This window comes from Echiichthys vipera, assembly GCF_963691815.1.
Source record: "Echiichthys vipera genome assembly, chromosome: 18".
NCBI lineage: Eukaryota > Metazoa > Chordata > Actinopteri > Perciformes > Trachinidae > Echiichthys > Echiichthys vipera.
Window position 1 is genome coordinate 10406539 of NC_139843.1, and position 26017 is coordinate 10432555.

Consider the following 26017-nt stretch of genomic DNA (forward strand, 5'->3'; position numbering starts at 1 on the left):
CCCGAATACCTCAAATTCAAAATCTATTGTTGCATTTTCATTCTGACACGCCTCAAGGCTAAAAATATTCTAAATTAAAGGAGAACAATCAAGTACATGGTCAATCATAATTTATTCTTATGCTAAAATGTACAGCATTTTAAGTGACTGACAAAAGGAGAAAAGTCATAAATACAAGAACGTCATTCTGTCCGATTTTTGTGCACATAGCCAGGTATTTCCCCCTTGTTCTTACCAGCAACTCTGTACAGGTACAAAGGCTACAAAAGAGCAATATAAACAAAAACACAAGTACAAGTTGCGTTTTACATGCAATCCATTAGCTTAGTTTGGTCTATTCACAGGCTCTATTCTTCTACACTTCGGTAAAATATAAATCCAACATTTTATAAAGATAGAAAACAAATCTACAGATGGAATGAAAAGGTAGCTTTAAAGGCAATATGTAAAATATCAACTTTGGACTAAATTTATAGTTTCTTTATTGTTATTCATCATTATAATCATTTAGTTCTTTTAAATTCTGCCACACTTCTGGACATTTTTGAAATGTTTTAGAATTTTCAGGGTACAAACACTGAGATATGCTTTGTTATTTTGACAGAAATCAGTCTGCTTTATTAAACAGAAAGCTGCCTCAAGGAGATCTGTTACAAAAGACTTCAGAATTATACATACATAGCAATAAAACCTCTCAAACCGAACAGAAAACAGGACTAAGTTTACATTTTTTTACATTATTAGAATTAACAAAATATAGTTTCATCTTTCTCCCTGTGGAGGGAAACCTAATAAAGGCCAGATATCTTTAAAATGGCTTGCTATTAAGCACAACACTTGTACAGTACTACTCAATGCACTGTCACTAACAGAGACTGAAGCATGCTAGTTGTCACTTTACAAAATAAGTACAATAATTTAAATATACAAAGGCATGAGTATAGTACAAACTAATTGTCAGCACTGTTAGACAGGTACACTGAACAGGTTCAAACAGCCACTAACTCCACTGTAGCAGGCACATTAAATGGCTTCATTTGAGGCTGCTACACGACTGCAAGACCACTGATGAAATCTCTACCGCTGAGCTCTGAACCCGCCTGCTCTAAAGACACATCAGAGACACTAACACTAATTAAATAGATTTTCATCATAATGATGTAAGGCTTCCCATCTGGAGAAACAAAAATACTTTTTAACATTAGCTTCAAAGTTTACTCATTGATGAAAATTTTTGCATTCTTTCCAAGTGCTGCTGCTGGTTTTTAAGTAATAAACAATAACAAAAAGACACCAAATAAAGAAAACAAAAGGCCAGATCAGTGCATCTTTAAACAGCAAAATGCACGTGAGAAGGACCAGCTCAGTCCTGCACAGAGTTACCGCCTGATGAAAGGCCCTTTCAGGGACTGCTTGGACATGCCGGTGTTCATGTAACCATGGTGACCAGCTGGAGTGTACACCATGTTGCCATGTGGTGGAGCCTGCATGGGCTGCTGGGGGTATGGCTGTGTTCCCATCATGCCCATCTGCATAGAGTACTGGGGTGACTGGTTCATGTAGGCATGGTTGCCATGGTAGCCACTGTTCATCATGGGCTGGCTCATGCTGTAGCCATTCATGGCGTTGAGGGAGGACATGTTCATGGAGTTGACGTTGTAGGCGGGTGCCGGCATGATGTTCACGCTCATGTTCATGCGCGGCATGGTGGCCAGCGTCCTAGATGGCGCCTGCATGGCCACAGTCTGGGACGGCCGGGCGTACATCTGCTGCTGGTGGTGCGACAGCGGGGCAGACTTGGAGCGTGCGGAGATGTGACTCTTGGAGGCCATTTGGGTCTGTATCCGCTGCGAGGGCGGGATTCCCATATTGCGCTGTAGCATCATGGCTGATGAGGAACTGAGATTCGGGGGCGGGGTCATGGTGGCCTGCACCTGTGGGTTGGGGACTCGATGTGGGGTCTGGGACAAGGAGACCAGGCTGGAGTGCTGAGATGATAGCGAAGGGGTGTTTGCATAAGATGTGATGGGGTGTGAGGCGGAGTGGTTGAAAGGCAGCGAGTGAGGGTGGTCTATGAACGTGTTGGTGAACTGCTGCAGTTTGGCCAGACTGAGGCCAGACGACTGAGAGTAGTGCCCGCTGCCATACTCCCCCTGGTGGTTGATCCTCTCATAGAGGGCGAAATTTGGGTTGCCAGATTCAGGAATGTCTGCCAGCTGCATGGTGGTGGTGAAGTTGGTGGGAATGGCACACTGCGCCATGGACTGCTGCTGGCTGTGCTGACTGTGTTGATTGTGAAGGCTATGCTGAGCGTGCTGATTGTGCTGGCTGAGCTGATTGTGCTGCAGGTGGTGATTGTGGTGGTGACTATGCTGGTTGTGGGGATTGTGTTGACTGTGCTGGCTAAGCTGATTGTGTGGACCGTGCTGATTGTGCTGGCTGTGTTGATTGTGTGGGCCATGCCTGCTGTGGGAGTTGTGTTGACTGTGTTGGCTGTGTTGGCTGCGCTGGCTGTGTTGACTGTGCTGGCTGTTGCTGGGAGGCCTCTCCACCACCACGCAGCCCTGTGGCGACTTGACGTTGCAGTGTGGTGGTGAGCTCAGGCTGTTCTGCTGAATCATCCCGCAGCTGCCGGGGTTGACAGCAGCCATTTGCTGGCTCACGGCACAGCTGCTCTGGGCTAGGCCGCTGGGGGCGATGCTGCCATAGGAGCAGCTGTTCTGGGAGGGGCCGGCCCCACAGATGCTGCCCCCCATGGTGGAGTCGTAGCTGCTGGGGTTCTCATAGTTCTCGGTGGTGCTCTCGATACTGCCCAAATCGCTGAAGCCGCTGTCCACCACCTGCTGCGAATGATCGGACACCGAGGGCACATCCATCATGGGGCTTGTCTCCATGTTGTGGAGTGAGGGCACTGAGATTGCACTGTGATCAGGGCTGATCTGAGTGTAGCCACTCTCCAGGATGGAGACAGCTGGGCTGTTAACAGACCGTACCGACTGGCTGGGATGGGATTGCGCAGAGGAAAGTGGACTGCTGTGGTCTGACTGGGGGCAGTCATCCAACGAGGTGAGCTGGGGGCTCTGGGCCACATGGGCGTAGGTCTGCAGAGTCCTGCAGGGTTCCTGGCTCTCAACACAGTCCTGGAAAACACTCTCCCTCTCTGTCTCCTCCGTCAGGGACTGAACAGCTTGGGCTGTCTCTGAGTCAATCTCTGTGCAGATCGGGGGATCCTCCGTCAGTGCAGGACTGATTGTTGGCCTCTCTGCAGGCTGAGGAGGTGGGTGATCTGGACAAGGACTGGACGTGCTCTCTTCCTCTGACTCAGAGTCTACTGGATTATCAGAGTCTACAGCTGCTACTGAAGCAACTGCTACTACTTCAGGTGGTGAAGTTGCTACTGTCGTTTCTGTCACTGCCTCCCGGATGCTTTCAGCGGTAGCTGGTTCCTCTTCACTACATGGTACTGTAGAAACCTGCTGACTCAACTCAGAGTCATTGTCTTCTTTTGGATCTAAAAAAGGTGGGGTGCATTCAGGTATTTCTTGCAAACTCTGTTCAAACTCCGATTTGCTGCTCTCAGGTTCTGTTGTCTTGCTGCGACTGTCATCTTCATCATCTGCATCCTTATCTTCTATATGAGTTCTCTGCTCATTTGCCTCCTCGTCCTCTGCATTGTCATTCTCCAATGAATCAACACCCACTGTGCTGTGTTCCACATCTTTGGCTGGGGAATCCCGCCCGTGTTCACACTCTTGCGGGTCGTCTTCAGGTGGTTCTGGGCAATCACCTCTGTCCTCAAGCCTGGGGGACATGGCAGAAGGTGAGGCGACAGGTGAGCACACCGGAGAAGCCACTGGCGATGCTTCAGGGGAGCTCGACTTCTGGGAGCCATGGTCAACAGGACTTGGAGGCTCAGAGAGGAGCCTCTCTAGCGTTGTATCTGGACTAGCTGAGCCTCTGTCTGCTTTGGTGCCTTCTTCTGCGCTGACAATATCCTGGTCTGGTTCCTCTTTTGCTTCTTCATTGTGAATATGGTGCTGCTCCGCCTCCATCGGAGTCTCGGGGGGTGTGTAGAGGTTGAGCTTGAAGCCCATCTTTCGTTCATTCTTAAGCCTCCATTTAGGAGGGCCACGTTTCACTCCTTTTGGCCAGCCTTTCTTCCGTTTCACTGGACGGGGTCTGCTGGGTCTCTTAGAGAGGATATCAGCTCCTACAGGTTGAAATAATAAAATTAAAAACACTTTAATGTTCTGCCAAAGAGATAGAACAATCTGCTATAAAACTATTTCATGAGGGACACATTTAGTATTTTTTAACGACAGTCAAGATAAAGAAATACCTTCATTCCAGTGTTCAAGTTTGTCTTTCTGTGCATTTTTCTCCAGTCTCGGGCGACCTCTCCGGCGTTTCATTGGTATAATTGTCATCTTGTGCTCCTGTTCCTCCTCCTCCTCTTCTTCCTCCATCTCGCCCACTCTGCAGGTGCGCTCCAGCAGGGGCATAGGGCGCTCATCCTCTGAGTTGTCGAACGGCTCGTTCAGCACCTCTGTCGTCTCGGAGATGGTTTCTGTTGTTACACTGCTGTTTATTCTCTTTCTTTTACGCCCTCTCTTCTTGAGCACAATGGTTCTCTGAAAAACAAATAAAAAAGAGGAACCAATGAAAACTGAATAAAACCTTCATCCGAGGAGTATTGTAAAGACAGAACACAAGGGCACTAGGTAGATGACCTCCATAAGTATAAAGCAGAAATTCATTCAGGCTTTTGTGCTGAATGTGAAATGTTGAAACCACACAGTGAGACTAAATGTTTGAGCAATGCAGCCTGGTGTGGAAAACCACAAATGAGACAGGCAGAGTAAGCAGAAACCACAGTCTATATTTTACATTCTCCAGTTGTTTCCCACTGGCTGCCTACGACTCAACTGCTTTCCTCTCCGAAATCCTTCACAAGAAGAATGTGAAATCAATACTGTAACTAATGCACTAAATAAACCCCAACTGTCAGCCACTGTCGTTCTTTTCTAGTTTCCATACTGTTTTTGTTAAAAAGGTCTCCCTGACATCATGCAGCCGGCTGTAATATTATCTCCAGCACAAGGGGGCAGTGCCATATAGACAGAACAGATGTGAGAAGCATAGAGGAGGGCAGTAAATTAACCATGACCATTGACAATAGTACAAGGTTTAGCCAGCACAGTCTCGACACCAGCAGTGAAAGCACAATCTATTATCTACAGCTGCAGGCACACAGGGAGGCTACAGATGACAGGAGGAAGCCACTGAACCCTCCACTGAATTCATGAATATTTATCAAACCTTTCCATCTCACCAGAGTACACAACATGTTCTCTAATGAAGGGAAATATCTAACACATTCAATACATTTAAGTCCTACAATTCATGTCCTACAATAAAACTCCAGATAACCAATGAGATAATCCCATGAGGGAAAGTAGCTGACTCTTGGTGATGCAAAAGAGGAATGATTCACATCAACAAACAATAAAAGTCACCTTTCTCTTGGCTGCAAGCATTGCATGGGCTTTTGTTAGGATGGGTGGTGAGCCATCGGAGTCATCGTCGTCGTCGTCGTCGTCATCATCAGCTTCGTCATCGCTCACTTCCTCTGACTGCTGGATGCGCCTGGTCCAGGACAGTACAGGGCGGCGTTCATAGGTCCTGTAGGGAACCTTACAGTGGACCTTCGTGAGAGGTTGCCTGCTACCGTGAGTCATCATGTAGCCCTTCCTCTCCTCCTTCTCCCAGCAACTGGCCCGCTGCTTGAGCCGCTCAGCCTGGTAATTAAACAGACAAGACGCATTATCTCTGGGAAAGGCACACGCACAGCTCCAACATCTGAGCAATGAGGCTAATGGGAAAACAAGAGATTGGAATTAACATCATGACAAATGAATCACCGCAGGTTTCTCCTGATAATAAGAGCAGCGTCCTGATTGGATGTCTGCCCGTCATGGAGGAAACATTTCTGTTAAGCAACCGTGGAAAGATTGCATTTCATGGAATATTCAGCACTATTAATTATGTAGGGAACAGATTTAGGGCAATTTTGCACAACATTAGATGCCTGCTGACAGTGATAATGCTTTTCCCATTAATGGCCTCTATTTGAACTCTGCAGCTAATCAAACAAACAGCATTGCAGGCAAGTGTAAACAAGAAACTGGTGTCTCCTGATTGAACTAGGAAACGTACATCCATCTCTGCCTCCCTCTCCTCCTCAGACAAGACGGCATTGAGAGTTGTGGAAGGTGTCCAGCGAAGGGCGTCGGGGTCCACCTCATTCCGACGTAGGTTAGCCCTCAGGCTCTCCATGTGCCTCTGAATCAATCGCTCTCTTCTGATCAACACAATCCTAGGTCACAGTGAGAAAAGCCAATGAGTTCATGTCAACAAAAGAGTGGAGCAAAATCCAGGGTAGACAGAATTTGATGGTGTGGTTAAATGCAAGCATAAAGGCGAGCTCATTGGGACAGCAGGTGCTCCGTGTCCTTGGGGGTGCTTAACCTGACTTACTTCTGTCAATATTCAGCTGCATTAATGGATACGCTGTTAAAAATACCCACTGGCCTGGATAAGTCAGACAGCGTACAGAAGCGGCGGCGCAGGCTGAAGGAGACTGCGACTCGGAAACTGACCTGCCATCCTGTCTGTCAATCATGCCGAGCTGCTGGAGAGTAGCAGCGATGTCATGTGGACACATCCCAGTGGCCCTGCTTATTCCTTTAACACTGATGTGTTTATCTGGGTGCTTATAAAGGTACTCCAGTATGACACTTTTCCAATATGCCAGGTAGGATAAGCGACCCAGATCTGACAGCGGCTTCTCCGGGGAGCCGGCTTGTCCTTCTTGCCTGGTGAGAAGGTAACCTAAAAAGACAAGATTCAAACAAAAACAAAATGCTTTAGTCAAGCTAGAGGCTGCTGCTGGGTTATTTCAGAATGCTATTCAATCCCTGAACCCCCTCCCCTTATGGATTACATATTCATTTAAGGATGTGACACCAAACCCTGGTTGGGATTTCACCTTCAAATAGTATAAAGGGAGGCAAGGCAATCAGTTTTCCTCTCCTTCAACCTCTGTCAGAAGCTATGATACATGCTGGCAAGGGCAACAAAGGAGGTTGAAAAAGGGGAGTTAAGAGGAAACAAAGCGACAGAGCGAAACAGAGAAGCAGCTGGATGTCATTGCTCACAAGAGACTGCACTTAGGAGAGATAACGAACAAGGGGGGAAAAACTAGTATGTATCTGTGTGTAATTAGTTTTATAGCGGCCCTGTCAAGGGTCGTCCATTATGAGTGGCATGAAATTAATTAATGCCTTTTAATGTGCACCCACTACCGAGAACCAAACAAGCAAATCTAATCACTGAACACTGAACACATAATATTCCAGTAATCATGACAATATTCATTACTAAAGCTAAGAAGAGGAGCCTGTGATAACAAACACTTAGTGATGAATATTCAACTACATTAATTGAAAAAAAGGGAAAAAAGTCATATTTCATTCTGTATCACTTTACCAGTATATTATAGTCAATAAACCAAAACAAAAGCGCTGCTCTGAGTCCTTTGAATTATGATTTGAAAGGGAGCATTTTTCACACAGGCACCCACTAATGCTCTGCTCTCACAGCTACCTGAGACAAAGCGTTCCTCTAATACAATCCAATATAACAGAAAATCTTAATCTAAACAACTTCCAGCTCCAAAGCTACATTTTCCAATAAAGCCTTCAAAGAGCTCAGAACTCAGCTGTGTTCAATCTCCCTTAATCCCTGTCTTTGTTATCAGCACACTCTCAATATCACAGATCCTCTTGCATCTCTGTGTCTCAATGGCTCCCAAAGTGAACAGGAAATCAAATGCTCCATTACCCCCCCAACCCTACACTCGTTCCTTTTCCTTCTCTTCATCACACACAAACTCTGCATAGAGACAACTCTTCAAAACAATAAAAACGCCTATAATGACAGAAATACTGCCTGCCTAAACACAGAAATCCACTCAGGGCAGCAACTGTTTTCAAAAAAGGGCCACGGGGCTTTAAATATTGTATGTGCTGCATTTACTGGTCTGAAACATAAAAGCAGTATCTACACCTCCTCACAAGTCAAGGAGAGGGAATTCAGGGCATTTTCTATGAAAAATCTCTTTAGGCTTAGGTGAAATATTATTGGCCATCAAATAATGTATGCATGAATGCAATGTTTCTCACTCCTAATCTTCTGTGATCGCCTGAGCACTGCACATGAATGCTCTTGATTATGCTACTTCAAAGCCTTAACCAAATAACAGCACCTTGCCACAAGCTACAAATTCACCCCTTAATCTCAAATTGTTTGTAGAGACCAATAAGAAAAAGAAAAAAAATCAGTTCAGTGGTCTAAAAAAGCATTAAGGAACTTACTGAAATCAATAAGGAACCTTCCAAATCCTTGCCTTTGGTACTGAGGCATGATCATTATGCAGGAGACATTGTACTTCTGCTGGCAAAGCTTTTCCTGAGGGAAGGAGAAACAGATCAAGTATGTCAGAGCTCTGCTGAAGCTGGCAATTTACTGCACCTGCCACTGTCCTTGTTTAAAGCAGTGCACATGCATATGGCGCGCGCGCGCGCACGCACGCACGCACGCACGCACGCACGCACGCACGCACGCACGCACGCACGCACACACACACACACACACACACACACACACACACACACACACACACACACACACACACACACACACACACACACACACACACACACACACACACACACACACACACACACACACACACACACACACACACACACACACACACACACACACACACACACACACACACACACACACACACACACACACACACACACACACACACACACACACACGCACACAGTTGAATTGTAGCTACAACATATGATAATTATATTTCTGTATCTTTTGATTATTGGTCATTTTTTTCATTTATAAAATGTAAGAGCTAGTTGATATGATGATGTATATCTTCAAAATTATCCAAAAATGTCCATTGTATGTATTTTTCTAGTCTCCACAGTTCTGTGTAAGCACTGGAGTATAGTCTGGCTACACTGACATATCATGCTCAAATATGGAAAGAAAAAGCTCCGCCTTGTTTATATTTCTTTAAACCCAATCACAATCATCTTGAGCGGTACTAAACACCAGGATGCAACAGTAGTGCCTTTGCAAAATAGATGAAAGGGAAGGGGCCTGACATTCGACGGATCTCTCGAGGCTAAATCATTTTAATTATTTTGATCGTGATGTCGAAAAATCAGCGACCAAACTGAGTTACAGCTAAATTCACACCTTTTGCAAACGTTTAATGTTATGATCCTTGCAGATTATCTTCATTTGGCACTAAAGTTCTCAATAAATTAATGAATTTGTGAAGTTTTTAATTCACACTGGAGTATACAAAAAATATATTACCATGTGGTTATTTCATATTGACTACTTATATATTGAATAACCATAAAACCTGCTATATCGTGGTATATATCATTATTGACATATGAAATTACCTATAAAGGGATAGAAGATTCTGATATTGAGCATATCATGAGCATAGTGGAAAAAGCAAAATCATTTTGGCAGAACTTCAAATATCATCTTCAATTTTTTTGTAAAATAGACAAAAGTAGAAAATCCTAGAAGCTGGAACCGCCTAATGGCATTTATGCTTGGCTAATCGATTAGTTGACTCATCATTTAACCATTACCGCAAATAAATTCAATCCATGTTACAGTATTGGAAAAACTACAGAAAGGTCTTTCTGTGTCAGTATCACAATCCAAAAATGATGTGCGGTATTCCTTCATTTCCCATATAATCACTCTGTAATTCTTACCTTGGAGAAATAGCCCACAAGATGACAGCCTTTCTCATCATTCTTTGTAAGTATGTAGAAGAGGAAAGGCTCCACATCATAATACAAGGTCTTGTGATCCAGGAAAAGCTTGGCTAACAGGCAGAGGTTTTGGCAGAATAGTTTGCTGACATTTCCATCAACCTAAACACGGAATAAAAAGACCAAGAGGACACTGTTCAAACAGCTCCCATTTTTTCCCTCCTCCTCCCAGAAGCCATTCAGTGGAATCTCATGCAGCATACAGTTATTGCTTTATTGCTGTAAAGAGAGGCTGACCTCAAATACAGAAAGGTTGTCCTTTCTGTAGATTTCATTGGCCGGTGGGTGGAACCAGCCACACTTCTTTGTATGTCTCTGGAGGATGTTTTTGCTCCTCATGTACTTCAGACAGAACTCGCACAGATAAAGCTTTTGTAATCTGACAAAGACAAAAGAAAGATCTATGGTTTACACTTCAGCATGAAAGGCTTCTTTTTTAAAAAGGACATGGAAATAAAATGCAACTCACGTAACAAATAAACTGACATTAGTCATAGAGTAAAAGCAACCTTACCTTGAATATTCAGGAGGGTAAGGCGATGAGTACCAGGTTTGAATCTCATACTTCCCAAATTCAATGACAGTGGGGCATCGCACTGAGTCTGTGTTCATCAGAGATCCAGTTCTCTGTGAAGATTGAATAAAGGCCCATGGATATATTTGATGACCCAGATAATTCAACCAGTCCATAAAAGTGATATTGTGACAAAATTCTCTAATGAAGATTGTGGCTCACAGTTCTCACGTTTAAATGAAAGATAAATTAAGTCTGACCAAGATATGTCACTAGTAACATCTTAAATACTTAATCATCATCTGGGTTGACTTCTGAGCCACTACCTTTTGGAATAGCAATACATTGGCAAACATATATGATGAACATGAGTTTAAATTTGAGTATATATTGTAAATCAAGATCATGCTGTGATACCTTTTAAATAATTCAATTGTGTCTTTGTCACCCACCCTTACCCTTGACTCAATGTTCCATGTTATACATACATATTCATAATATGCCTGATATCAGACAGAATTTTCAACTACTAAACACTACATTTACATCTTTAGTCTGACATTGCGGTTTAGCCCTATGCTATCTTGAATGGGGATTTCCAAATGTTATCAAACCAAATATTTAAAATTCTAATTTCATCTAATTAGCATTTTACAGTTGCATTAGTAGCGTAGACAGATTAGGCTACTGTGGAGCCTATGGTGTAAGCACCAGTTTAACCATGGTGGTTGTGATTGGCCAATGAGCCCAGTCCAGGAACATGCATGCAAGGTAAACAGACAGGTATAGAGACAGACAGGGCCAGGCAGGCTGGTAAAACATTATGTATGTTGTGACCCTCACAGTATGCCAAATGGCAAGTACACAACTGGAGTGAAGTAAAAACAAACTAAGATGTCAGCAACATAAAGCCTATGTTAGCGCAGCTTGACAACAGCTTGTCAACGGTGTTAGTCCCGCCCTTGGCGCTGATTTGCTTATTGTTAGCTTCCCAACTGTGCTCACTCGCTCGATTGTCTTTTCAACCTAGAAGATGAATCCGCCACTGAGTTGACAGATTCAAATTTCTAACACGGAGATAACTGAGGATGATTAGGACAATACTTGGGGAAGCCAGACTACAAATTCATGGATTGGAAAAAACATAATACCATTTTTTGTGACTCCAAAATTTTAATATATATACCGGTATATAAAGTTCTGAGTTACAGGATAAATGTTGGAGGTAGTGCAGTTAAAAAAAGGCATATGTGACTTTAAGATGTAACCGCTCAGGTATATCACTGAAAGACTACTTTTTGTTGCCCATGCCATCCCCCCTTGTTCAATTTGAAAATATAAACAAAAACAAAGTTGGAAATTGCTCAGTTGAGACACAAAATTTCAGTGACTATTCAGTCCTTTCCCCAGTTTTCTCACCTGCACAGCGAGTTCCTGTACATGAGTGAACGTCTCAATGTCCTCCTCTGTGATGTGGTCTCTGGACATGGCCGCAAAGTCGGCTTGGGCCTCCTGCTTCACACGCAGCTCCCCATTGTGGCCTGTTGCAGGCACAATAACACAACATCAATGACATCAGATATCACATCAACACCGTCCTGTACGAAGCAGCCGTGGCTGAATAATCTCATAAATGCATTCTATGCAAATGTGCTTATACTGTGAGTACTGCTGCTGAGCCTGTTTGAGGCCGTGTCTCTGAGGAATTTCATAATGTATCATCTTTGCATGTTTATATGAAAATCCCTAATGTAATGAAGTGAAACTAAATCACTCTAATTGCGTAACCGCTTTCATGTGCTTAGTCATCCACCAAGACAGTTTCCCATGAATGAAGAAGCAGATGCAGTGAAGGGAGTGAAAAGCAACTGATGTTGGAAAGCAGGCAGTAATTTTATGAAAGACATCAACACCATGACATAACCACCAAAACAAAAACCCATTATAAGTGGACGTGATGTGTCATTAAAATATTTATGGGAATGTGCTGCTGGGATAAGTAGTGTTTGTGCAGTATACTGTTTAGAACTGATATATCCATTTGTGTTATTTCTTTAAACTGTGACTTCACTCCTGAAGACAGTGAAGTGCAAGGGTTACTGCACTTCTGGCTATAATCATCATGTCAGCTCAGAGTCAACTTGGGTGGGTGAATCACTGGGTTGTATGTGTCTAATGACCGCTGGAAGTGAGGTTGAGTGGAGACAGTGATATCAAGAGTGAGGGTGGGATGAGGAAGAGCGCTGATGTGACTACAGCCTCTACTAGGTAGTGATCACAATGTGCGCACTACTGCAGAGGGTCAAGGACAGAGCAAGGAGCAACATGAGGGAGTTAGTGGGCCATGCACTATGACAAAAGCCAACGGGCGAGAGGATGGAAGCCACGTAAACTCCGCAGCCAAGTCAAAACGCAACGAAACTGGGTTAAGAAACTAAAAGAATTCAAATTAGGCAGAAGATTAGTAGTCTGTTAGAATGTTGAGGGTGTCTTCTCAAAGAAAAGATTAGCTCTAGTCTGGAAAAAAAATAACTGCGTCAAGCTTTAAAAAAATAAAAAAAGAAGCTTAAAGATGTGGAGACGCAGGTCTTGGCTGGAGTTTCAAGCCTTGCTTACCATGATTATTCTCAGGCTTAATTCCTCCATCTGTCAAGTCTCCCTTTCCTGGTGAGGGGGCTCCCTTCTGAGGGCTCACTTTATACCTCAGCCTGCCTAGTGTCCTGTGCTTTTTAAGGAAGGGGTTACGTTTGAAATGACTGACCATCTTAAATGGGTGTCCTCTGGGTCGGCCCGGCCCAGCAGATGTAGAGTGTAACCTATTTTTACTAAACTCATTCTTTCCAAAGCGCTGGGGCCCCGTTTTGGACACATGGGGTGAATCCTGCTTATGATGCATGCGCTTAGGCGGCGCGTAGCAAGGTAGTCTCTTTTTCCGCGACTGTCCCTGAGTAGTATAAATGTGAGAGAGTCCGTCAAATAGTCCCTTAAGTTGGCTGCTATTGCAGAGACTACTCAGGGAAGGAACACTAGACTGGCTGGAGGAGCTCTGTGGCGAGTTAGCAGAGGTGGAGCTGCTGGACACCTGTGAGGGGGGGCTAAGCCCTGGCAACGTGGGAGCGGGAGGAAGTGCAGAGGAAGAGGCGGTTATCTTTTGAGGGGCGTCAGCAGCAAAGGCAAACGGCTCTGGTGGTGGCTTGGACAGTTTGGGTGGACACTTGTCTCTAGAGCTTAACTGTTTGATGGGCAACTCTACGGCTACAGCTCGCGAGCGACGGCCCACAGGGGAAGGGGTAAAGAATTTGGATAGCCCATCGATAAGCCCTTTGGTTTTCTTGTTAACGGTGAGTGTAGCTGGGGTGGAGGTGGGCGTGAGGGGGGGAGTGGTGGTGGGGGTGGAAGTGGTGAATTGGGTGGCGTCGACCACACAACAGGGGTCTGCAACAGCCAATCTGTCTCTGGCGTCCTTCACAGATGCAGCATGACCAGATGAAGGTGTGGAACAGACGGTAATCTTTTGACCCCTACCAGGTGACCCCCTTCCTCCAAGTGCTACCATGGAGCCGTCACCACTGGTTACAGACCTGGGAAGACAAGAAAATATTGTTGAAGGTCAGATCTCTCTGCTAGAAGTGCAAGCACTGTACTACTGATTTTGATGTACAGTTACTATTCACAAATTTTACAGACAAGTGTGTGATCAACTTATAAATTTGCTGCAATATTATAACTTAATCAACCAACAATATATAGAGCTGTTAAATGTAGCTTCAACTTAAACAGCTGCAACATTTAAATTGCTGCTTACACGTTCATGCATCAATTTAGGTAATTTATAATAATATATTGCTTTCTTTATTACTGCATCAGTAACGAGTGCTATTTAGGCCCAATCGACGCATTTTGCATCCAAAGTACTTATTGTTTACTTTGTGTGTTCTCTGTAAAGGATAAAGTAAAGTTTATTGGGTCTTATTTTAGTAGTTTTGAACATAACCTTTATCTATCTATCTAAATTGCACTCAACAATGTCTGTCCTTTGACAAAATGAAACTGCTAATATTCAGATCATTGCACACTTACATTCTTTGTTTAAGCTTATTTCTGGGCCTTCCGATTGGCTTTGCATATCGACGTTTGATCTGATCGGCTTTCTTGTGCAGCAGTTTCATCCCATTCTCCTTCGGCCTGCATACTTGGCAGATCCAGATACCTGGAGGGTGTCCAAACAAAGAGAGTACTGTTTGAGTGGGCTCATCAACTCGGAGGACATACAGTACATTCATTTGAAACATTTCCTTTAATACAGAGAGATGGCGAGTATCCCACAAGTTCACAATGACAATCAATTACTCTGCACAAAGCGAAAATCCATAAGAAAAACATTGGGTCAATTCTCTGTCCAGTGAAATAGACTTCATGTCAGCTTGTTGAGCAAAGCTATGTGACTTGTATGAATTACCTGCCAAATGTCCTACTACAGTGTGTGCACCATCATTACATGCCTCGCTGTAGGGTCAGTACTGTAATCCAGAGATAGCAAATCTCCCCGGGGATGCTGGAATAATTTGATATGCATGCAAAGCTTCTAATAAGCCATCGCTGCCTCTCTGTGTGCTGAGTGACAGCTCCAAACAGCCGTCTGTGAAGAAAGGGCTTTGAATTGACAGCAGAGAGGGAAAACAGAGAAGCCAGGCAGTGTAAACACCTCACCTTTTGGCATTCTTGAAAGCGGCGGGTCGCAGCATTCCATGTGAAAGCCCTGAATCGCAGAATAGCATCTCATCCTGAAAGGGAACAGCAGGCATGTGTAAGGGATGTCCCCGTTGCATACATGTAACACCCCCTGTCATTTTAAGTATTTTGGAAAAATAAGCCCAATGTGCACAAGAGAGGCTTTACAAATCTGAGGGAACACCAACAAATCCTCAGGGATGCACAAAATGGGATCTACCTTCAAACCAACAACACAGATAATGGTGTGTGTTTAAATGCAGGCAAAATTATACTTACAGCATTTTTCCCCTGTATTCGACAGGAGCTGCAGGTTTTGCATTCAATACACTGCCATCGTAATCTCTTCACATTTGAGGTCAATTCAGGGGAAAACTTCAGACATGATGGATGCCCTTCAGAAGCAATCAAAAATGCATATTAGCACAACACATTTTTACCAGTGTTGACTGTGTCACAGAGCTAGAGACAAGACTTTCCATTTATTCCCACTGTAAGGTTAAATATTAACATATTACATCATCAAAAACAATGGTGGCCCTGTGTGTCCGCAACACTTATTCCCCCCGCCCGCTACAAGTTGTGTCTAAAAACAGTATGATCAAACATCTGAGCTGCTAATTACAGATAATTCGATCTTAATGAGGCAGAAACAGTAGCAGCACTCATTCTAATGGAAGCTGATCCATGAAAGTCATGTAAAACCATGCCTTCTCCCTCACCCGGCTCCCTCTCATGGTTGTAAAACAGCTGTTTTACAGTGAGAGCACAATTTGTGTACACTACGAGCGGTTAATGAAAACCACCTCGACGTCACTTAGTCAAATTTGAGCTATAAAAATGTCACCAAGAGAACAATTCCTTACGGCATTTAAAATAATTGTTCAAACATAAATGACTCCTTGGAAAAGGTAATTTTATGGAGGGTTAGCAGTTTTGTCTGGAACAAAAGAACAGTAAAGGAAATGCCAGCAATCTGCAGTGGGAAAAGAGTTGATCTTTGATCCGCTGTGCGCTCTATAAGAAGAATCTGAATTGAGTGAAAATGACTTGGGTGATTTCGGATTCTAATGGCCACTTACAGAGCATCTGGCCTTCTTGAGCCCACTGGGGGTTGCAAGCAATGTGGATCCCTTCAGCCACTCAATTTGAACATTGTTCTTCCAATAAATCCCTTAAAGGGAAGTAAAAAATGGGAAGCAAGAATGTGACATCTGCCAAACCGAAGCCTAACTACTGCTACCAGGGTTGAGTATGGTGATAATATGCTGTATATTGTGAGATAATAGAAAAGTGGTAACAATCACAGATTTTTTTTACAGCCTTCATATCAAGGTAGCTTTGATATCTTTGGTTGTTTGAGGTTATTGCAGGCGATTTTGCAAACCAATGTGCAGAAATGCTTTGTGGAAATATTGGATTTGCAGGATATTTTGCATCAACGTGGTTAAGTACAATGATTTGTCAGGTAAAACATTTTCATCTTGTTATTCAAACACAAACAGAAGGTCCAGAAAATATATCATGCTATAAATTTATTGCAATAAAATAGTGACATATATGACTATCGCAATATAAAATGACAATGAGAGATACCTAAATAAAAGATGGTGTCCACGTCGCCCACCACCACTTGTTATTATTCTAAAGTTAAAATATCTCATTAGAACAGAACAATAATTCAATATTATTGTCCTCTTTTGTAGAACTACAATGATCTTGTTGTCCATATTAACTATTCCAAGCTAATTTAGGTTAAAAACTAGCAACATTTTGTTTAAAGAGTTGTATTTGATTTAATGCTGATCAGTGGAACGAAGTTCATTGCATTTAGCACAAGTTTTAAATGTCCCATATAAGGCTCATTTTCAATTTAAAAAAAAAATATTTTTGGTTTACATAATATAATGTTTAAAAAACACATTATTTTTCTCTCCCAACAAAGCTCAGTCTACTCTGATTGGTCCGAGTCATTTGTATCTGCACTCTCTGCATCTCTGTACCATCACTGCAGCCGGGGAACGACTGTAATGGCACTGTAGCAGAATGGAGGTCCTGACAGCTCATTTAAAGGCACAGTTTCTGGGAACAGGCGGTGTGCATTTCTCTATGAATTGAGTGTTTTGATACTTTTACAGTATTTATTTAGCACATCGACCTGATTTAAAATAAAAAAAGACATGGAAATCTGACATTTTACAATATGGGACCTTTAAAAGTCTACATTTAGCATATATAATATGCAATATCACAATTTATATTAAATAACTACTCCCCTAAATATTGTGACAATGATTTTAACTATATCGCCCACCTCTATTCCTAACATGAATTCATACTGTTGCTTGTGAACCTTTGCTAACATACTAACAGTTTTGTCCAGACTACAGTATGTTGTGGCTTGTGAGAACATCCAAGGCGACTTACCACTGCTCCCACAGTCTGCACAGGACAGCAGCTCTTCTGGCCGCTTGTCCCGATTTGACTCTTTCGTTCCAAGACAGAAACTGCATATTGGGATGGGGTCAACCCGGAGCTGGGTGGGAACATAAACAGAGACAAACTGTTTAAAAAACAGAAACGGGCACAGGCTGTGTATGAAACGCTTGCAAGCCTGTTGGTTTTTCGAACACTTTATTTTGTCAGGATTTTTTAGATCACTGCAGAGTTATTGCTGGTTAATGCAAGACGATAACGCCAGTGTGTGAGTTAATGAAATGGCCACAAAAATATGAACTACAAGCATAAGCTCAGAGTGAAAAAAAGGGGAGTTCTCACAGGCTAGAAATGAATAATAAATGAATCTCATCCTCTGAGATATTGAGATCCACCTCCTTTATCCATTATATCTGAATGGGTAAGTGATCTTAGTAATCATAGTTTAAGGGCTTAATCCAATTCTTAAAGCTTGCACTCCAGTCTGAAAGGATTAACCAGCATGTAATCAAATTACCCCAATAATAAAACACGCTCCCATTGTTACTGCCATGATCCACTGTAAATGTTGCAAGTCTCAGAACAAACACTCATTTAAGGGCTTACGGTTAAGTTCAGAAGAAGTAAAATATGAGCTCAAGGTTTAAGAGGATTTCCCCATTGATTGCTCAGAATGAAGAAAGGCTGACTTCACAGAGGAAACTGGGGACGACTTAGTGTCATCTCTTCATAAAACAGCCAGTCAAAATGTTTCCAATCTCTGGCTCAAATCATGACCAGACTAAACCCACACTGACGTAATAGGGCCTTCATAAGGTGTCCCTTTACATATGAGGTCATATACACAGCTCTCTAAAGGAGCATGAAACAAACTGCTGCCTCCTTGCTTGAGACGAAGTTCTTAACGGAAAATAACACTCACAGGGTGTGACCGTATATAAGCCAACTCATCATCAGTTCACACACTAAGGCCTCGTCAATTGACTGGAGTTTTGAAGGACACTCTGGGGATGCCCATAATTAGTTCCTGGTTTCTATGACGCAGATCAGCATACTGACCTCAGCAAAATATGCGACCATCAAATCTCTATTGGTCCTGACCTCCTCCTGACCTACAGCTGAATTAAGGGAGATCTTGTTTTCTTCTTCTATCTTTTTTCATCTGTCAACAAACACAAGACAGGAGCATCCTTTAACCTGCCACATCATCCAAATGAACCCCAGGGGGAAATTCAGCAAGGACACAGTGGGGATTTGATCATTGTTCCTGGCTGTTGTATCAATTAGTTGTTGCGGTGAGGGGAGGCAGTTTACTGCCACATCAATGATTACTCTATTTTCCAACCTGCCAGGTCAATATTTGAAAGCAGACACTGGCATTAGAAGCTGACTGCTGCTCACACAGCTGTGATTATGGACATAAAAACACTGAAATGCTACTTTGTGATGAGGCTACAAGTGTAGAGTATACCACTGTGGCTCAGAGGTAATTAGTGATTTTCGTAGTGTCTGGTGTTTTGGATAAAAAATTAAATACATTTTGCTACATTTAAAGTTGTGCCGGTCTGCAACATCAAATGATCTTGTTAAACAGGCCTAGTTGTAAGCATTCTTCCTAATACAAATGAACATAACTAGCATTGAAATAATTAGGCAATTGCCAAAAAGTTTAGCTCCCACAATTTGGTGAATTAATTCATTGTTCAGCTCATTTATCAAGCTAAAATGCCAAATGTTCTCCGGTTTCAGCTTCTCAAATTGGATGATTTCTCTGTTTTATTCTTACTATTCTCAGACATAACATGGACTAGGCGATGAATCAAAAAGATGACTCAACTAGAGACCATCTTGCTATGGGAGCACTCCAGCCACATCACCAAATTAGACCAGGGACATTAAGTGGTGAAGCCAAGGCCCCTTCCCTACTTCCTAAACCCCTAACTACAGCGCCCTTGCTGGGACCAAACCCCATCTTTGAATCAAAAAATCGTTTGATCGCAACACACCTCAACATTTCGTGACTGCATCTTGCACAGTTGCAACACTATCTTGGTGACAAAATCCGTCCAAAGATAGACATATACATCTAGCAAAACACACACACACACACACACACACACACACACACACACACACACACACACACACACACACACACACACACACACACACACACACACACACACACACACACACACACACACACACACACACACACACACACACACACACACACACACACACACACACACACACACACACACACACACACACACACACACACACACACACACACACACACACACACACACACACACACACACTCTTTCAAGGTTAAAACAATACCAGCATTGTGGTCGCGGCTGGTAATAATGAAAACTCTTGTTAACCGAGCCATAAACACATAACCCCCGATGTTTTGTTAACTGGACTGCACAAAGTCTGTCAATTGGAAGCTCATCAAAGTTCAGAGCAGAAATAAATTGTAATAGTATTATTTGTCCTTGATTACAAGCCATTTTACATTATCACTGCTAAAAGATGCCGCCAAAAGGATCTGAAAACAGAACCTCAGTGTTGATCAAAGTTATTACTTCTTGATCATGTACAAGAAGTGCTAGTGTTATCTTTATCATGAAATATCATGAAATCACTGAGATAACAATATTTCAGAGACCCTTAAAAATCTAATTATGGGCCGACATCATACATTGTATATAAGAGAATTGTAGAAAGAAGCAAGAACATTAATGTAAAGAGCTTAAATGCACAAGACATTCCTGCTAATATGCAGCCTGCACTGTTCATAGTGCTGATGAAATGCACAGAGCTGATAGAAAAGGCTTTAAAAAAATGTTAAGTCTTCACTTCATAACATAGTCTCTGCTGACTGAACTATGAAGTCTAATCCAGGAACTGGAGAATTAATTTCCATCAGGAATATTCTTAGGCCTGGTGATTATAACCAATAGCAATTTGCAATCTGCACAGCCCAAAAATGCAAAAAATAAAGAAACAAACACAGCTGAAGAGATGCCGATTATTTACTTGGGGATTCTAAATTAAGCACATTACAGGAAATTATGCTGCTTCAAAAGAGCAGGCTGTCCTGAGTGAGGGGGTGGGGTCCTATTAGAAAACTGCTGGTAGAGAGAGAGCTCAAGTGGTTGCATAACGCAGCAGGGGAAAAAAAAAAACACTCATTCCTTGCCTTTGTTCCTGCCAGAGTCTCTTCAGAATCTAATAAACTCTAAACCAAGACTGCTCTTTTTTTTTTTTTTTACCTCAAAGTATCTCTCATTCTCAACACACACACACTTGTGCTTGAACAACTTAACAGAGAGAGATGTCTCATCCTTTGAAGTGATTGGCAAACCTGGCCTGGGCTAGGTGATGTCATCAGGCTGGGAGCAATAGGTTGAAATGTTCCAAATGGAAAACAGCAGGCCGTCCTCAGTTATGAGAACCATCGCAGGACACTGTGTCTCTAAACAGTTCTCAGTTTCACTTTTGGCCTGACCACAGACACAGTCACAGTTGTGGCTGCAGTATCAAGGTGTCGCTTCCTGATTATTCACAGTGAAACCGGGGAGCAGGGTGAGATCTCTATAGCCTAGTGCTGCTAGCCACTTCAGCTGCATAACTTGTGCATAAACTATTAGACCGCACTTCATCTTGTCACACGATTTGCAAAAAGCCCTCACAACAAACTATCTAGATGACTGTACACTGCACTTTAGAGCCATACAATGAAAAGTATTTTCCATGAAATGCTCTCATGCGCTTGACAGTGTCTTGAAATTGCAAAGCAAGTACAAAAGTGCTGTCATTTTACAGACTTTAGTCTGCAATGTGTGTTATAGCTAAGCACCAATAGAGACACAATCTCTGCAGACTATAAACCACCCCTGACGTGCCAAAAGCAGCGGAAACGTTGCAACCTGGAAGTTTGTTTATATAGTTTTATTTCCTCTCTGGGGCATCTCTGTTAGCGCAAAGGTCACAACAGCTGCATGCAGCTTTGAGAATATTCTGTCCTACCACACAAACATCAGCTGCCATTTCTCAGCATTATTTGTGACAACTAGTTTATGTTCAAACCCTTGTAAATTACCAGTAAAATATCCCCAAACTGTTCACTAATGCTTTGCAACTCACAAGACAGCCAGCCACATCCCTTAAGGTCATTAGGCTAGAGTTACATAACCTGTGGAAAGCCTCCGGCAGACTGCCTACCACACACTGTCAGCATGACTTTCTGATTATCCAAGCTCTCATATTATAACCAACAACAACACAGCCCCAAAAGGGATGCACTCTAGATGGCGTTGTTTCTGACGTGCCAAGCTAGAGTCCCAGAGAATATGACCACAATCATTATATTCCTATCAAGCAAATGCCACTCAGCTGTGGCCTAAACTTTTAAACTTCCTCCTTGGAAATGCCACTGTTTAAGTTCCAGAAAAAGTCCTTAGTTCTCGCGAAACAAAGCGTTATTACATGTTAAAGCTGGGTAAGAAGGTTGAAATCAATAACAGATTAATAACAGGAATGTTTTAGCAGAAATGTCTCCCTTTAGTGTAACTTATGACAGGCCAAAGTCCGGGGTGACATGGGGTAAGCATGAGGTGAAAAAGTGAGAATGCAGAGGCCAAGGTGTATGTACCTGGTCTTGCTCATGGGGCAGGAGTGTCACTGATGACAGGACCAAGGGGGAAGCACCCGGACACCTGGAGACCCTTCCCTCCGCACTCCCATGGCTGAGCTTATACCGCGGGCCATTTTTTAACAACCTGCCGTTGTTAACTGACCGCTTGGCCCCCAGTCGTAACCTCTGCCGGAAAGCAGGGTTATCAACAATGTTTGAGAGGTCATCCTGGTTCCTCAAATACCTCTCGATGTTCTTTAGTGAGGAGCCATGGCTATCATCCAGGCCCTCGATGGCCCTCTTAAGTATTTTATTCCAATCAATATGGCGAAGATCACTTGAATTCCATATAGATTCCTTTGATGGCACAGATACATTTGCAGGCGGCATTGATCCAACTCTCCCGGGATTTCCTGGGTCCTTGTAAGAGGCGCTCCCCTTATTTGTAACCTTGAGAATAGAGCCATCATGAACACTTAATTCCAACTGCTCAAGGACGGTCTTCTTGTCCAGTCCATGCGACGTGGCCACCGCATGACAAATTCTCTCCTCCGAAGGCCTCTGCTTTTGCCTTTTGATTTTCTGTATTGCTTCAAGAATCCACTCCGTGTACAGAGGGTTTGCAAGTTTTACCATGGTTGAACAATTAGACTCACAAAAATGTGATCCATACAGATTCCCCCTTTCTGCTGCTGAACACTGGGTACATCCACATCCTTGGTAAAGGTGAAAAAGTTATGTTCCACAACACCAGCATCCACATATATGTCTTCTCACTCCTGGGTATCTGACGTTGGTCTTGAGGAAAAAGTTGGCAAAAGTAAATTCCAAAATGGTAGTTACCAGCTGACCTTGAGCTTTATTTATTTAATCCCAGATCAAAACCTAGGAGAAAAAAGAAAACACAAATTGATCAGTAAATTCCTCCTTATTGTAGAAGTCTAAATGCTTCTTATTGATGCTTCTTTTATGTGTGCTATCCACACTAAAAACTTAATGTCCCCTTTGTGGAACTAGCAAAGGAATATCTTATCTTATATATTATCTTAATTCCAACCTATGACCATATAACCAGCATATAATAGTTTTAATATTGGTTAGTTATCTTATTCACATTCTATAGCAAGCTTATAGCATACTGTGTATAAAGGCTAGGCCAGAGGAATGCAGGACATTTAAGATGTGTTAAAACATGATGGATAAAAACAGATGCACGACCAGTCATGGTTGCTAAAGAAACTCGAGCCTGGCACCATAGCCCACACAACAAACCTACATGTCCATTTCAAAAGACACTATTTTTGTCAAAGTATTCAGTTTTGGCACAGTGACAGGTAGTTAGAAACTTCCACTGAGTTCTGGGAAAAGTATAAATAGTCTGCCTCGACGGTTAAATGTTTTCGCTTTCACGTACACTGTCGACATTTAAAAAAACAAGTTCACATTTATAGTCCGCAGCACGTAATTTCCCCCAAAATGTCACCGTAACATTTCAGTCTAACACACAGGAACTGACTTTAAAACACACACTAAAAGAGGCTAACACGTAAAGTTTAACCGTTACTTGTGCGCACACGACTTTTGACAGCTCGACGAACGACAAACTGATCGGCGCGATGTTTTAATGACAGATCAATGCTCACTTCCTGACAGCTGCCGTTACACGGTTCAGGCAAAACGTCTGCAAACAACCGCCGAGCCGTTTGTCGAAGGGAGAAACCGTTAATAACCACGTAACAAACCTACGGTTGTGTTCCGCCGAGTTGAGCAGATAAATGACAGTTGCTGCCAGCGTTACTGATGTCACCTAAACAGTCGCCATTTTGTTACAATGTTGTAGTTTACATGAATCCGACATGACGCTGATTACAATCCAATGGAGTCTCATTAAACCTTACCTACACTAATGTGCCCTCCCCTAGCAACTTCAATATTGGCTGTACAAGACAAGATCCGATTTCTGGTTTGATAAAGCACATGTCAATCTTTATGTATGAGCTCACTCTAAGCGGCACGGCACTGGCTGTATGATCTGTCACTTCACTCAATTGACCCGCCTCTTAAGGTGCCTTCAGTGATGAATTGATATCATTTCCCTCCAAACACTCATAATATGTGAATTTAACAGCTCTAATCTCAGCGACGGGACATTATTAAGTCATGAATACGCTATAACAGGCGTAAACTGTCTGAGTAACGACTAAATGACGTACATATTTAACCTCATTTGCGAAGTGTTGAACGCCGGCCCACCTTTACTTCAGATTCCTCCTTGAAACAGTTTGGTTACACTTGAAAGTGATTTTAGGAACATTTTAGACTTTAATTGGCTGTTTGTTAAATCTATCATGTGTTTGCATAACACACGCAATGGCTGTGGCGCCGCTTTAAAGTGTAACACATACAAATGAAATAAAAAATAAATAAATGTCAGGTAGCATATTCAAGACTCCTGCAGCTATCGCCCCCCCTCTCTTTATCTTCCTCCTTTTTTTTTTCATCATTTCCCCGAGAGGAGCCGTAATTCTCCTGATATTTAACATTTCAAACTATGTGACGTTAAATTGGCGGAGATAAATAAACTGCCGGCGAAAATGTTTATTAGAAACGTCCCGTGTTGCGCTGTGCAATGATGGCATGACCTCTTTTATCACCATTAACTATCAAATATCTCCAATGAGGGGGAAGAAATAGAGCCCTGGAGGGGGAAAAAAGATGTTCAGGGGGGAATACAAGTTAACACGACTGCCCGGGAGAGTATCGCTCCTTCATCACTGCTTCTCAATTATGTATCGCTAGTTTCTTTAGCTCCCATTTCTCAGCTGCGCTCTCGTTTTCCATATTTTATTAAGGGAATGATACACAGCCCGCTTGGATTTTTCCACATCGTTTTTTATTGTTACGCAAACCCCGACCTACCTATCTAATCTGCTGCCGCTACCGTGGGCGAGGAGGCACAAACAAATTAACGCCAAGTTTCATGCAAAGGATGAACATAGAACTAGTATGAAAGAATAAAAACAAAAACAGCACACACACACACAAGAAAAAAAAAAACGAGGGCACAGTCTACCCGTAAATATTTGCTGGTATAGTTTACCTCTTCAAGTTTTTCCCCCCCTCGGATACTCCTCTTCATTATCGGGGAAACGTCGAAATGTGCAGCGACATATATCCGAAGCGATTTTGTGGGATTTGATCTCATGAAAAACGAAGGCTGAGAAGCTTGCGCCGAGACATGGAGAGGACCTGATAACAACTAATTGAAAGGTTAATCTACATAGCAGCCTGTGACAAAGTGGTACCCTCCCCCTTCTTCTTCTTCCACTGTAGACATCCCTACTTCAGTGTAGTGGAGCGGACCGTCGCCCCTTTAGTGCGCTCCTACAATGATATTGTCAATTTCACCCCCCCCCCCCCCCCCCCTCCATCAACATGTCCAGTGATGAGCCAAGAGGAACATTTGTACACATCATATTTGTGGTGGATTATTATCTGCATTGCACTTTTATGTCATAACACCCATATTAACATGTATTCCCTATGGGTGTTTGTTTTTGGAACTAATCATTGATGTGCAGTAGGCTAGAAATATAAGATCAACTGTGACATAACCACATACATTTTATTTAAAAATCAACCTTCATGCACTGGTCAATAGGCTACAACCCAGGGCGGTGTGGATTAGCACCATAATCTGCTAATTAAGTTTCACCATGCCCAAGGAAGAGCAAT

General features: G+C 42.8%; 1 protein-coding gene across 1 annotated transcript; it reads right to left on the reverse strand.

Annotated features, from left to right (window-relative positions):
• Window positions 1-142: 142 nt before the first annotated feature.
• On the reverse strand, window positions 143-24115 carry kat6b (K(lysine) acetyltransferase 6B). The gene is given in 18 exon segments (XM_083932634.1): window positions 143-4210; window positions 4340-4631; window positions 5517-5798; window positions 6217-6376; window positions 6660-6891; window positions 8436-8529; window positions 9894-10055; window positions 10191-10332; window positions 10468-10580; window positions 11887-12008; window positions 13084-14048; window positions 14548-14677; window positions 15178-15227; window positions 15229-15251; window positions 15478-15593; window positions 17626-17734; window positions 22301-23167; window positions 24029-24115. Coding segments are annotated over 17 exon segments (6441 nt in total). The 5' UTR covers window positions 22919-23167; window positions 24029-24115; the 3' UTR covers window positions 143-1379.
• Window positions 24116-26017: the final 1902 nt, after the last annotated feature.